Source organism: Mesocricetus auratus, unplaced genomic scaffold (genome assembly GCF_017639785.1).
Source record: "Mesocricetus auratus isolate SY011 unplaced genomic scaffold, BCM_Maur_2.0 Super-Scaffold_100676, whole genome shotgun sequence".
In the NCBI taxonomy this organism is placed as follows: domain Eukaryota; kingdom Metazoa; phylum Chordata; class Mammalia; order Rodentia; family Cricetidae; genus Mesocricetus; species Mesocricetus auratus.
In genome coordinates this window covers 49,987,619-50,000,172 of record NW_024429266.1, presented here as the reverse complement: position 1 = coordinate 50,000,172, position 12,554 = coordinate 49,987,619, and the positions used below count along the sequence as shown (strand labels likewise).

Genomic DNA, 12,554 nt, shown 5'->3' with positions numbered 1-12,554 from the left:
ACAAACAGATGTTTCGAACATACCAGTAACTGTTTCACATGAAATGATCTGAATACAGAGAGTTGAGTGGTACACTAGACAGTTGAAGTTTCTTTATTCATATGACATAAATCTGTGCATCAAAAGTATATCGTTTATTTTCAATAGTAAGTGACCAATTAAAGTAATTTGGGAATTTTCTGTGCTTATTAAATGAAGTCTCATCATGCACTCAGAAAATTCCAATATTTTTAATTCGGTTTATAAGAGATAAGGAAATCCCATAGGACCTCCCCCCTTGGCATCTGTGGCAGGCAGGTAACCGGCCCTTGGGTCTTGGGAGTGGGAAAGCTGGCCTTGTCCCTCAGAGGCTGCTGCACTTAAGAGAGTGGGCCCTGTATCTCACCTGGGCAACACAGTAGAGTTGGCACTGGAGGTGTGGGGACCACACCAGTGATCTGTCCCTGAGGGAGTGAGAGGAGAACTGGCCCCCAATCCGTGCTGCCTACTTAATTAGGTGAGCTAACTGAGGCAGTGCTGGAGAGCTCTCCTTGGTGGGTGAGAATAAAGGAGAGATGGCTATCTGACCAACCCAGCTACCACCAGGGCTATAAGATCCACACCAGCCTCCACCCCATCTATGAACTGTTGGAGCACACATGAAGGAGCCAGTCCTGCAGATACAAAGCTGCAGGATCTCCACGACATAGAGAAACAACAGAGTATCTTAGAGAAGTTCCAGTGAGAGACCAGTATCAAGTGTGCAGAAGAAGCCACAGGTTGTGAACTAGACCAATGCAATGAACCAGACTCATTGCAATGAGCACTTGCAAGTAAATGTTTCTCATAAGAATCACTTCACCATGTTTTCTCTAATGTACAGAAGCAAAATTACATTATCAAATAAATATTGGGAAATATGATGACCTACCTTTGCATTTTGGTGGTTCTGTCCAAATCCCATTAAGACACATCACTTCTACTTCCCCAAATATTTCAAAAGGTTTATTACATTCATACCGTACTCTCTCATTGGATGGATATTTAGTCATGGGTCTTGTTACAATTCTAGCTTTTTCCACATGTGGTGGATCCCCACAGGAATTATCTAAAGAGAAAAAGAAAGTATTACTACCTATTTGTTAATCTTTAGTATTTAATTAACACATAAGATTCCAAATATATTTCTCAACTTATGAATGGATAAAGAAAATGTGGTATGTTTGCACAGACACACAGACACACACATTCACACACATATACACACACACAAAGAAATCATGAAATTCACAGGTAAATGGATGGAACTAGAAAGAAAATCACTGTAGATAGCCAGGGACCTAATACTACTGTGAAACAAATACTTCTCATAAAAACAAAACCCATAGCAATAAATGGAATCCACATGACATTCTTTTACACTCATTGATTCGTGACTTACTCAGCTGTAATCAGAGAAGCTTGTCCTGCAGGGATAGGAACAAATACAGATATCCAAATCTATATATTATGTACAGACATTGGAACACTCAACCCTAAATGGAATGTCTCCATCCAATGCCTTCCCACATGGCTCAAGGATGCACACAAAAGAGGAGACTACAGGAAGAGTTTAAGGACCAGAAAGGCTAGTGGACACCATTAAAACACGATTCTGTAAATGAACAAGATTGATGTACACAGGAACTCACAGAGACTGAGGCAGCATGCACTTGACTTTGACCAATCTGCACCAGATGGGGTCTAGAGCTGAAAGAAGAAGTTGACATATGCCACCACCTCTAACCCAGAAGCACTCTCCAATTGATAACTACTTGCAGATGAAAATTTAGAGTTCAGCAGGGAAGAATTACATGAGAAAAAAGTATTCTAAGCGTTGGCTGCCTAAAGCAAACTCAAAGACCTTTGGAGGTTCTTGGCCTCATAATGTCATTTTAGGGCTTTCCTTTTTTTCTTTTTGAATTAAAATTTATTTTTATTTTGTTTTTGTTTTATTTTATTTATTGTTTTCTTTTTTGTTCTCTTTGGTTTTTTCTTTTTCTTTAATTAGAAACCATCTGGTTTTATATGTCAATTCCAGTTTCCTCTCCCTCCCCTCCTTCTCTGCCCCTCATTAACCCTCTATCCCATCGCCTTTGTGCTCCCCAGTGAGGGAGAGACCTTCCTTGGGGGATCTTCAAAGTCTGTCATATCATTTGGAGCAAGGCGTAGACCCTCCCCTGTGTGTCTAAGCTGAGAAAATACCCCTCTATGTGGAATGGGCTCCCAAAGTTCATTCATGTACTAGGGATAAATACTGATCCACTACCAGAGGCTCCATATATTAACCAGATCTCCAAACTGACATCCGCATTCAAGAGGTCTGGGTCAGTCCTATGCTGGTTTCCCAGCTATCATTCTGGGGGTCTCTGAGGTCCCCCTTGTTCAGGGCAGCTGTTTCTGTGGGTTTTTCCAGCCTGGTGTTCACCACCTATAGAGTAAAAAGAGAGATATTTATTGTTTTCTCCCTTTTTACTCTATAGATCTTTGGAATATATATTGTGGTTTCCAGTTTATTGCTTTTCTGGTTGAATTTGTGAGTGAGTGGTGCTTTATGTCTATATCAGTTCCTTGGGTCTTTTCTTCAGCTCTTTTCCATCAGATTGTTTTGCCTCATTACAATGTGTTTGTTTTGTCTTATTATTATTCCTTAGACGTCTGTTTCTTTTCTAATAAAAGACTGAAAGGGGATGGATGCAATTGGGACAGGAGGTGGGGAGGAACTGGAAGAAGTAGAAGAAGAAGGAAATATAATGTGTTTATGCGAGAAAAAATCTATTTTCAATATAAAGAGGAAAATTTGTCACTGTGACCCTCTGGCCAGCCCCAAATGCTGGTGCATTTATTTGTACTACATTTTGCTCATTTTGCATGATACTGTAACTTCTGTAAACTCAGTTAGGTTTCACTAGCTGACATTCTGTAGGGAGAGAACTTAGTCACCTGCACCACTGACCATGCTTGCTTGGGTGTGGTCACAATTAAGTAGTAGGGAAGGAATATAAGACCTTTGGAAAAGGAGGAGCACATCTACGGTTCAAGTTCCTGCTCAGGCACCAAGGAGCCAATTGATGTAAGACAGAAGAAAACAAAATCTAAGGACTTTCATCTTTTTATACTCGGTTCTTTCTCTGAAAGTCTGATTTCCCTCATATTTATTATCTTCTAATTATTGCATTTCCTGGTGTGCATACCTATAAAAGTTGAGATTTCTTTGTTGACATTAACGTTTGAGTTTTCCACAGATGACAAAGAATTTCCTAACAGCACTCTTCTAAAATGTCAAAAAGAATATGGGTTGGAAAATAGTTTTAGAAGGTCCTATAACACTTTTTATTTAATAAATTAAACTTAGCAGGAAAATGTTAATTGTAATGATTTAATAAATGTTTTCTTCATCTGATCTGTTTTTGTACATAGCAAGAACCAAAAGGTACTTATTTTATGATAAAATTCAAGAACTACCAAATCAGTTAGTGAAGAGCACTGAGAACCTAGCACATAATCAGTCATATGGCCTGTTGAAAATTTTTCAAATAGGTACTAAGTCTGACTAGAGTGTGACAAAATAAAGTCCATTTACTAAGTGTTTTCTTGATACTTTGAAATCATATTGTTTTCTGGTAGAAGCCATGTATCCATCTGTGCATGTGTGTTAATCTGCATGGAAACCTGAGTTAGGAATGGAGAAGTTACAAGTTGAGTAATAAAATATTGGTACATATTTTGTACAAAAAAAGAATGAAAGTAAAACTATACTTATGCAGTCTGGTGGCTGGGACCACTTTCCTCCTAAACATTTAATAAATGCTGGTCCATCAATTCCAAATCCTTCAGAACAACTGTATTTCACCTCTTCCCCATGTTGGTAAATGTCTAGTTCATGAGACACAATCCCATGAAGGATGGAAGGTGGAGGTCCACAAGGAAGTCCTGAAAATAACACAATGAGAGGAACAGAGTGAAATTATTCAGAAACTTGCTTGTGTGTGATTTTCTGTTAACAAGCAAAATGTGCCTTCGCAGACTAGGTGAGCAGAGCTTCCTAAGACAACCTTCCATTGCTCTGCGTCTGTTAAACTGCTTCAGCACTGAGCAAGGCCTTGACATCCAAATGTCTGACAAACTATGAGTGACAAAAAGAATAAAAACACAAAGAAAAAATAATTTCAGGAAACACACCATCATATACTGCAGGTGCAGTACTTTGTTAGAAAAAGACACTGAGCTAAAAACCTTATGGCAAATCAAAAACTACAACTTGAATAAGCAAGTTAAGTCAGTCGACTATGCATCATATTCCAAAACAGAAAGGCAAGAGTTAAAGATTTAAAGACAAGCAATACAATTAATATGAGCAGTAAATACTGGACTGTGCAAACAGTAACTTGTTGATAATAAATAAAGACAATTATCTGTGCCAATCTAAATAATGCTTTCTCCTGATTTTGATGAGAGCAGATAATTGGTAAAGACTTTTTCCAAAACCAAAATTGAATTTTCATGCTGTTCTCACCGACACAATGAGGTGGAGAGCTCCACTTTCCCATGTGGCAGGTTACCCCATGATCCTCAGCCATCCTAAAACCATCATCACAAACATAACTGAGTGTAGTGCCATGGTCATAACTTCTGGATTCAACTGTGTGTCTCCTATCTGCTGACGATTTGGGAAATTTAATAGATCCGTGGTCTACTTCAGGGGGTTGGGAACATGGAATTTTTGCTATATGAAGAACAGAAATGAATTACTGAAGCATAGATAAGATGTGTATATTGGAAAATAAAAATAAACTGAATTACATCTCCATAATTTTTAGGTTAATCCCTAGTATTTAAACCCCCCTCCCACTTGAATTCTCCTCAGTATTCCAAGAAATAATGTTGTAAAACAAGCCATTGCTACTGACCGATGCATTGTGGCAATGACTGCCACCTTCCATCTCTGCACACCATTTCTTCTGTGTCCTGTATTAGGTAATTGTCTTGACAAAGAACAGATACTTTTTCTCCATCCAAATATTTCACTGTGGTTTCTATCACTTGGGCATTTGGAATCTGTGGTGGAGGAGGGCAGGATTCTTTCTCTACTCGTAAAAAACATTTGAAATCAGAGCTATTGACTAAAGAATGTATCTTCATTAATTGAGGTAATTATGTCAATGTAATATTTGTATACTTTATACTTTTGGAAAGTATTGTCTAAGTAACTATAAAGTCGAGACATCTCATATTCCTCTTTCAGATTAATAACATGAAAGTGTTCTTTATTAATAGTTATTACTACTAATTTTTCTTCTGTTTCTGCTGGCAGAGTAGAATAACTAGAAAGGTATTAATACATGTAGTAAATGCATTTTCTACATTATTTTAACAATTAGTCAGCAATACAGGAAGGAGAAAGAATTACCACTTTACTTCACCCTATTAACAAAACAATATCAGAAATAATAACACCAGAGGCAACTACAAAACAACATATCTACTTCATGAAAATGTGTGCAATTAGTTGATTTTGTCTTGGGAATACTTTCTGTGAATTTTAGTCTTTTTTTTTTTTGGTTTTACGAGACAGGGTTTCTCTATATTGTTTTGGATGTTGTTGGTCCAGCCCGGCCTCGAACTCACAGAGATCTGCCTGCCTCTGCTTCCCGAGTGCTGGGATTAAAGGCGTGCACTGGGATTAAAGGCATGAATTTTAGTCTTTAAGATACAGTTTAAACCATTAAGTGAGGCCTGGTCTCCTAAATGGCAATGACAAGTACTGATAGGGAAGCAAAAATGCTGGAGAACTCTTCAGTATTACATGGAATTAGAGATGTCATATGGGTCAGTTTCCTATATAAAGAGGTCAATTATTAAAAGAATAAATAGATTATTTGATTAACATTACATTCATACGGACATGCATGGATAGGTAGTGGAATGGCATAGCACATTTGTTGTAAGAAAATAATTGAAAGCTGGGCGTTGCTGGAGCATGCCTTTAATCCCAGCTCTTAGGATGCAAAGGCAGGTGGATCTCTGTGAGTTCGAGACCAGCCTGGTCTACAGAGCAGGTTCCAGGACAGGCTCCAAAACAACACAGAGAAACCCTGCCTCAAAAAGAAAAGAAAAGAAAAGAAAAGAATTGAAATAATGGGACTCTAGGATCAAGGGCATTGGAACATAGTGTGAATTCAGTGAACAAGTTTGCTTGAGTATTTTACATTGCAGCTCACTAACAGATATAACAGTTACCAATTTCTGAATGATCTACTCTACAAGAAACTGTTTTTTTTCTAGTAGTCTGTAATGATACAGTGTATTCTTATATGGCAGGATATTTGAACCCATGAAATCTCAGAGGCATGGTCACCTAAACAAGGACTGCATTATGACAACACCACAACTGACATGTTGACATGGATGGAGAAAATCATAAAGACCTTTCCCTAATTGCTATCTAGAGAGGGAGAATCAGTCTTTTTACAGGATCAGATAGTTAACCAGTATGTTATCCAATAATAACCAAACATTTATTCCTTAGCACAAACACATAAGAAAAATACTAAATTTATAGAAACAAGATGGAGTAGAAAGAGGGGGAGGTAGAAATGGTATAAATACAGGAATCCCATATGAAATACTCAAAAACTTACATTGTTTTAGGAACTACTAGTATTACAGGTGCGAAAAGACTACAAAGACCTTACTTGTACAGGTTGGTTCAGGATCCCATCTTCCATTGATGCAGACTGAGTGTTCATACTCCTGCTTTCTTCCACATTTGTAACTCACTCTAAAGTTATGATCAAATTCAGTCTTTTTATGGAGTATTGCCTCTATTGCAGTTAATCTTGTCACTTTGCACTTCTCCAGTTGATTTGTTGCTGTATGAAAATAGTTGCATGAAAAATAAAGACAATTACAAGAAGTGATATAGCTACTACATAAAAAGTAAAAATTAAAAATAGCTGTGAAACTATGATTTATACTTATAAATTCTGCCAATAGTATTTCTTAGTAATAAAGATGTTTGGTTGTATTATAAGTTAAATAAGGGGTATATATGGACTTTTTCTATGCCATATATGTGAACTACTTAGTAAAGATGTGAGTTCTTTTTGAAATTGAGAACACTTCAGTATATGTCATGCAAATAATTTGTTAATAATTGGAAATGTAGAGAGAGATTAGGATGGATAGAGCAAATGAAAGTAAGTAATTAGCCAAAGTACGAAAGTTGCTTTATTAAACAATGTTTAAATTATTGACCAGAGTAATTCAAGCACTCAAGACACTTGAGAATTAGTTCCTTCCTTAAGATTGCTGCATAGGAAGGGAACACTTAATGTTGTGTAAAGGAAGTGGTGGGGGAGACCTATAGTCAAGAAAGCATGGTGGCTGTGTGGTTGATTTGTTTCTGAAAGAATTTCTTATTCATTCAGAAAAGCAAAATATATGAAGACTTGTAAGAATGTGGCAGGATAAAAAATGTTTGTACTGTAAATTTAACGTTGTAGTACAGATTTTGATAGCTAGAGAGGATCATCTGAGATGACTACAGGCAGATCAATCATCAGAATAAAATTTCTAAAGTCTGAACAGATGATAAAGCAGAACTTCATAACTTATAATACAGAATGGAGTTTTATGTCTGACATTATATCTGATTTTTCTGCCATACGAAATTTTTAGTTAAACAGTTTTAAAGTAGTGATGGGCACCGGTTTTAAGGCTCAATGGTAGAATTTTTACAAAAAAAGTGTGCTTGTTTAGCAAAAAGAGTCAGGATTAATAAGCAGTAGTGGTATTAGTTTACACGAAAAACTGTTATGGAGTTGGTAGGACTTCTGTATATAAAGAACATAATCATTAGGCAACATAAGTATAAGTGCCTTTTCTAAGAGAGATCTACATTTCCATGGCATAACTGAACACCCAAAACTGCAATGAATAGTAAAGACTGGACACCCATGATGATTTTAGAGTAACGGCACAGGAATACTCTAAGAAAAACCACAGTTTCAGTGGAAAGTATATGTAGGCACCAAATGCTTTCAGCTATTCAATAAATACTCAAACGCTAAAAAAAGGGGGGAGTTATTGTTGACCAAAGTGTAGATGAAAGTGTCTGTCTCACTGGATCCTGCAGCTGTTCAATCCCAAATATGTGCACAGAGGCTTATATTAATGATAAACTGTTTTACGTGTTGCTCAAGCTTATTACTAACAAACTCTTACAACTTAAATTAACCCATAATTCTTATCTATGTTTAGCCACATGGATTGGAACCATTTATCAGTATTAAGGCATTCTCATCTCGTTTTCCTCTAATGACTGCATCTCTGCTTTTTCTCTTCTCCTCATCTGGTTGCCCCCATACTTCCTTTCTGGCTACTGGAAATCACTGTTTTATTAAACCAATATGAGTGTTTACAGTATACAAAAGCATTATCCCACAGCACTGAAGTCACCTATGCCTTCCATCCAATCCCAAACTTTTTGGTATGGCTAGCTTATACAGTCAATCAAAGGATCTAGGACCATACCCACATCACACTGACTTCAGCTTGCAGCATGTAGAATAGAAAGAAGTCTGTGTATATGTCAATAAAGCACTGTAGGCCAATAGGGGGAAGCAAGATAAGTGGGACCAGGAGTCAAGGAGGATTCTGGGAAAGAGAGACAGACTCAGTCATGATGTAGCCTCCATAGGAATAAGAGGTCCTGACCCCTTTCTCCAGTAAGAGAAATACTTAGATGAACAATTTTGGGGTAAATACTTAAGTCAGAGATAGCCAGTAAGAAACCAAGAAAATAGCCAACAGATTTATAATTAATATAGCCTCTTGTGTGTTTATTTGGGACTCATGCGGCTCTGGAACCAGGCTGGTGGGAAGACAACACTCTACAAAGCATTGTAGAAGTTATGACAGAAAAAAATTGCTGTGGCAGAATAGAAAATAGGTAATTTGCACACTTTATTCCTTATCTTTCTGTGACATGTAAGGAGAGTGCCATATAATAACAGCAACGATGTTTTTCTGACATGGTCATATCTTCTTGGATCACATGAAGATTTATAACTGACAACTAGATTTGACTGAAGATAACAAATATTGTCTGATTGTATTAGTAGTTTCCATAAATCTGTAGACATGCATCAAATTATAACAATAAATGTTTGGATTCATATTTGTGGCGCACGCCTTTAATCCCAGCACTTGGGAGGCAGAGGCAGGCGGATCTCTGTGAGTTCGAGACCAGCCTGGACTACCAAGTGAGTTCCAGGACAGCCTCCAAAGCCACAGAGAAACCCTGTCTCGAAAAACCAAAAAAAAAAAAAAAGACTAGATATTTCTAAGATTACAACTACAAAAATATATTGGGAAATATTATTGCAATAAAATATTATACTTCATGAAGTATCAATTTGAGGCACATAACCTTACCAATACACTGAGGGAGCTGAGTCCACCTTCCACTAATGCATGAAACTGACCCACGTCCAATCATTGTGAAGTCTTCTATGCAGGTGAACTCCACTGAATCTCCATGATGATAGGGAGGGACAGAAAACTGAGAAGATCCATGCTCTAGTTCAGGAATATCTCCACATATTCTTTCCTCCTCTGTGGACAGATGTTTCACAAAACTGTATTCAAGATTAAGGCATCACATGAGATATAAAATAGTATTTAAATATTAGCACTTTAATTACCAACACATATTGGCAAGGTTGTCCACTTTCCATCTACACACTGGATTTTACTGGGTCCCTTCAGTAGAAATCTAGGCTTGCAATCATATTCCACCACCTCACCATGACCATATTCTTCTTTCTTTGTTCCCTTAGCTTCCCCATTGAGGAGTTCAGGAGGTTGGTCACATGATCCCACTTGACCTATTGTGGAAATACTGTGTAAGTGTAAATGAAAATGCCCATCTTACAGTCTAACACTCTAGAACATGGAAAAATTTTAAAAACTGTCTTCCCATATCACTTTTTATAACACTTTTCTAAATAAGTAATATTATACTAGACTCACATTTTCAACTGTAATATGCCTGTTAAAATAAATTGAAAGCATATTGAGGGCAGAACAAAGTATGATAAACATGATACCTTGAAGATGAATGCAAACCAGTCAGCAATTGTAGTTGTATCAATTTCATAATTTTACTATTTTCTGGCAATATTTTATCATATAGTTACCACTTTATTGAAAAATATCATTATTGTACTTAACATCTATTAATGTTTCATTTTTTAATATACAATATTTAATTACTAAAAATCTGTTTTCATAACATTTGGAAAGATTCTATGCCAGCATTAATGGTAATCTAGATAAAAAGAAAGAAATCTTTGTAGTCACAGCTGTCATGCTTGTATGTATAAACATATTCATACACATTTTAAGAAGCAAGTTAGCCTGGAGTGGGTGTGTATTAGTCACACACCACATAGCTTGATCATGGCTGTCTATGTATATGCTTAAGACTACAGACATAATGGGAGACTGGGGAATATTAGGAGATGGAATATAAACTTCTGATCATATTTCATCAAATGTAAAACAGATACTGACCTTTACATGTTGGGAAACTAGGGGACCATCCAAAGTGGTAGCATTGTACTGAATCTGGTCCAACTCTGTGTCCTCGTCGGCAAGAAAATTTCAACAAATCTCCAACTTTATATTTTTCTTTCTTGGGACTGACAACTAAGTGTGCTTCTATTAATGGAATGCTACATTCTCTTTCTGTAAAGTAAAATAATCATAATATACAATTAATTAATGTTAAGTAGGTTTTATATATCTCAAATACAGTCACAGGGAAGCATCAGTTACCCTCCTCCTCATGAAAAATGCTGCATATTAATTTTGATATAATACCCAATCTATACAGAAGTCTCTGAGAAATCTAAGATGGTGCAATATATTGTAAAATATTTTTTCAGTTTAATATAATTGAGAAAGTATATCATATAAAATCAGTTCTAATGCATATGAACTTAGTAACATATAATTAGTATATTTTACATTAATGAAAGTAAGAAACATGTGCAAAACATATTACTCAAACTACTTCATTGTACTTCCATTTCTAATTAATAACTAATTGCTAATTATTCAGACTCAAATTAGGGATGTGTGATATTTGTCATTAAAAGTAAAATTTTCTTCAATATTTGGCATTATTTTTACAAAAAATAACTTAGATATTTTTCTTCCTTGATATTTCCCTCCTCACTAGTTTATAAATTAACGTTCACAATTTTAAAATTAGGGTGATACATATAAGATAATTCATACTTTCAAAAGTCAATTGTTAGTATGTAACCAGCAACAGATTTTAAAGAAATGCTTTTAAACTGGTATTTAAAAATTTATAGTGTGGATAGAGATTCAACTCAGAGGAATGGGACATCCTTAGTGTATGAGACCCTTGGGAACACTCGCCAAATACTTCCTTTATTCTAATATTGAGTTTTAGACTAACCACAAACATTCTATTATACAATTACAATAATTTAGAGATGTTCTTTTTGTATCTGTGTCTACGTATTTTTCGTAATTTTATAGAAATTATCATAATACTCTGTGTTACAGTGAAAAATACCATTTTTTCCATTTTATATTTGTAATTCTAGGACTGATCCTTAGGTTATGAGCTAGCCAGGTATTGTCCAACTCAACTAATATTCCTACATCTGCATTCTGTTTTAGTATTTCATTGTATTCTAGAGAACCATGATTCATAATTTTATACTGCTTATAATCAGAGAGAAATTAATTATTTTTTTATTTTGATTTTTTTTAAATTGGAGATACTTGTTTCTCTTTCTTTATGATAGGTCTTCCTACGTAACCCAGTGCTCAAGACACCCCAAAACCAAGTGCTCAGCAAAAATATTTATTTGTCCCAGAGGGAAAAAGGGCAAGAAATAAAGAGACAAAGACAGGAGAAAGAAGATAGAGGACAAGGGAGAAAGGAAAGGGAGCAAGGTAAAGTGAGAAGGGGTATTTGTCCTAGAGAGAAGACACACATGGCACCTAGGAATATGGCAGCTTGTAAAGGTAGACCCCTTGCTAGGATGAGGTGTTTAATTTTAATTGGGTCTATTAATTAGGTGAACCAAAGAGGACTTTTGATTGCTGAACTCCAATATTTGATAGCTGGACCTAGGTGGTCAAGTCTCAGGAGAAGATCCTGGAGGTTAGTTATAGGAATATAATTTAATGTTTTTTAGGCAGGCATAGGCAATTGGAGAGAAGGGCAAAGCCTGGTAGAACCATGTTTGCCACCACCAGGCTGGCTAGAGTCACTTCACCTGGATTGTTGTGGAATTCAATACCCTCAGTCCTCTACCTTGCAAGTCCTAAAATTAGAGGTGTGTACCACACACAGACATCCTTAGTGAATTCTGCTTGAGGCCCTTGAACTGCCAATCAAGTTTCACAGTCTCTGCTGTTATCCTTTTAATGTTTAATTTTTACTATTCCAATATTCCTATCTCCTCTTCCTTCACGCTGTTCATGTT

At 36.2% G+C, this 12,554-nt stretch overlaps 1 protein-coding gene across 1 annotated transcript in view; it reads right to left on the bottom strand.

Moving 5' to 3' along the window:
* Positions 1–12,554, bottom strand: part of LOC110341506 (complement factor H) — a 39,436-nt gene that overhangs the window by 8,241 nt on the left and 18,641 nt on the right. The window contains 8 exon segments of the mRNA XM_040737037.1: positions 911–1,087; positions 3,778–3,951; positions 4,535–4,744; positions 4,929–5,105; positions 6,714–6,890; positions 9,457–9,636; positions 9,726–9,908; positions 10,597–10,770. Coding sequence (XP_040592971.1) covers positions 911–1,087; positions 3,778–3,951; positions 4,535–4,744; positions 4,929–5,105; positions 6,714–6,890; positions 9,457–9,636; positions 9,726–9,908; positions 10,597–10,770 — 1,452 coding nt within the window.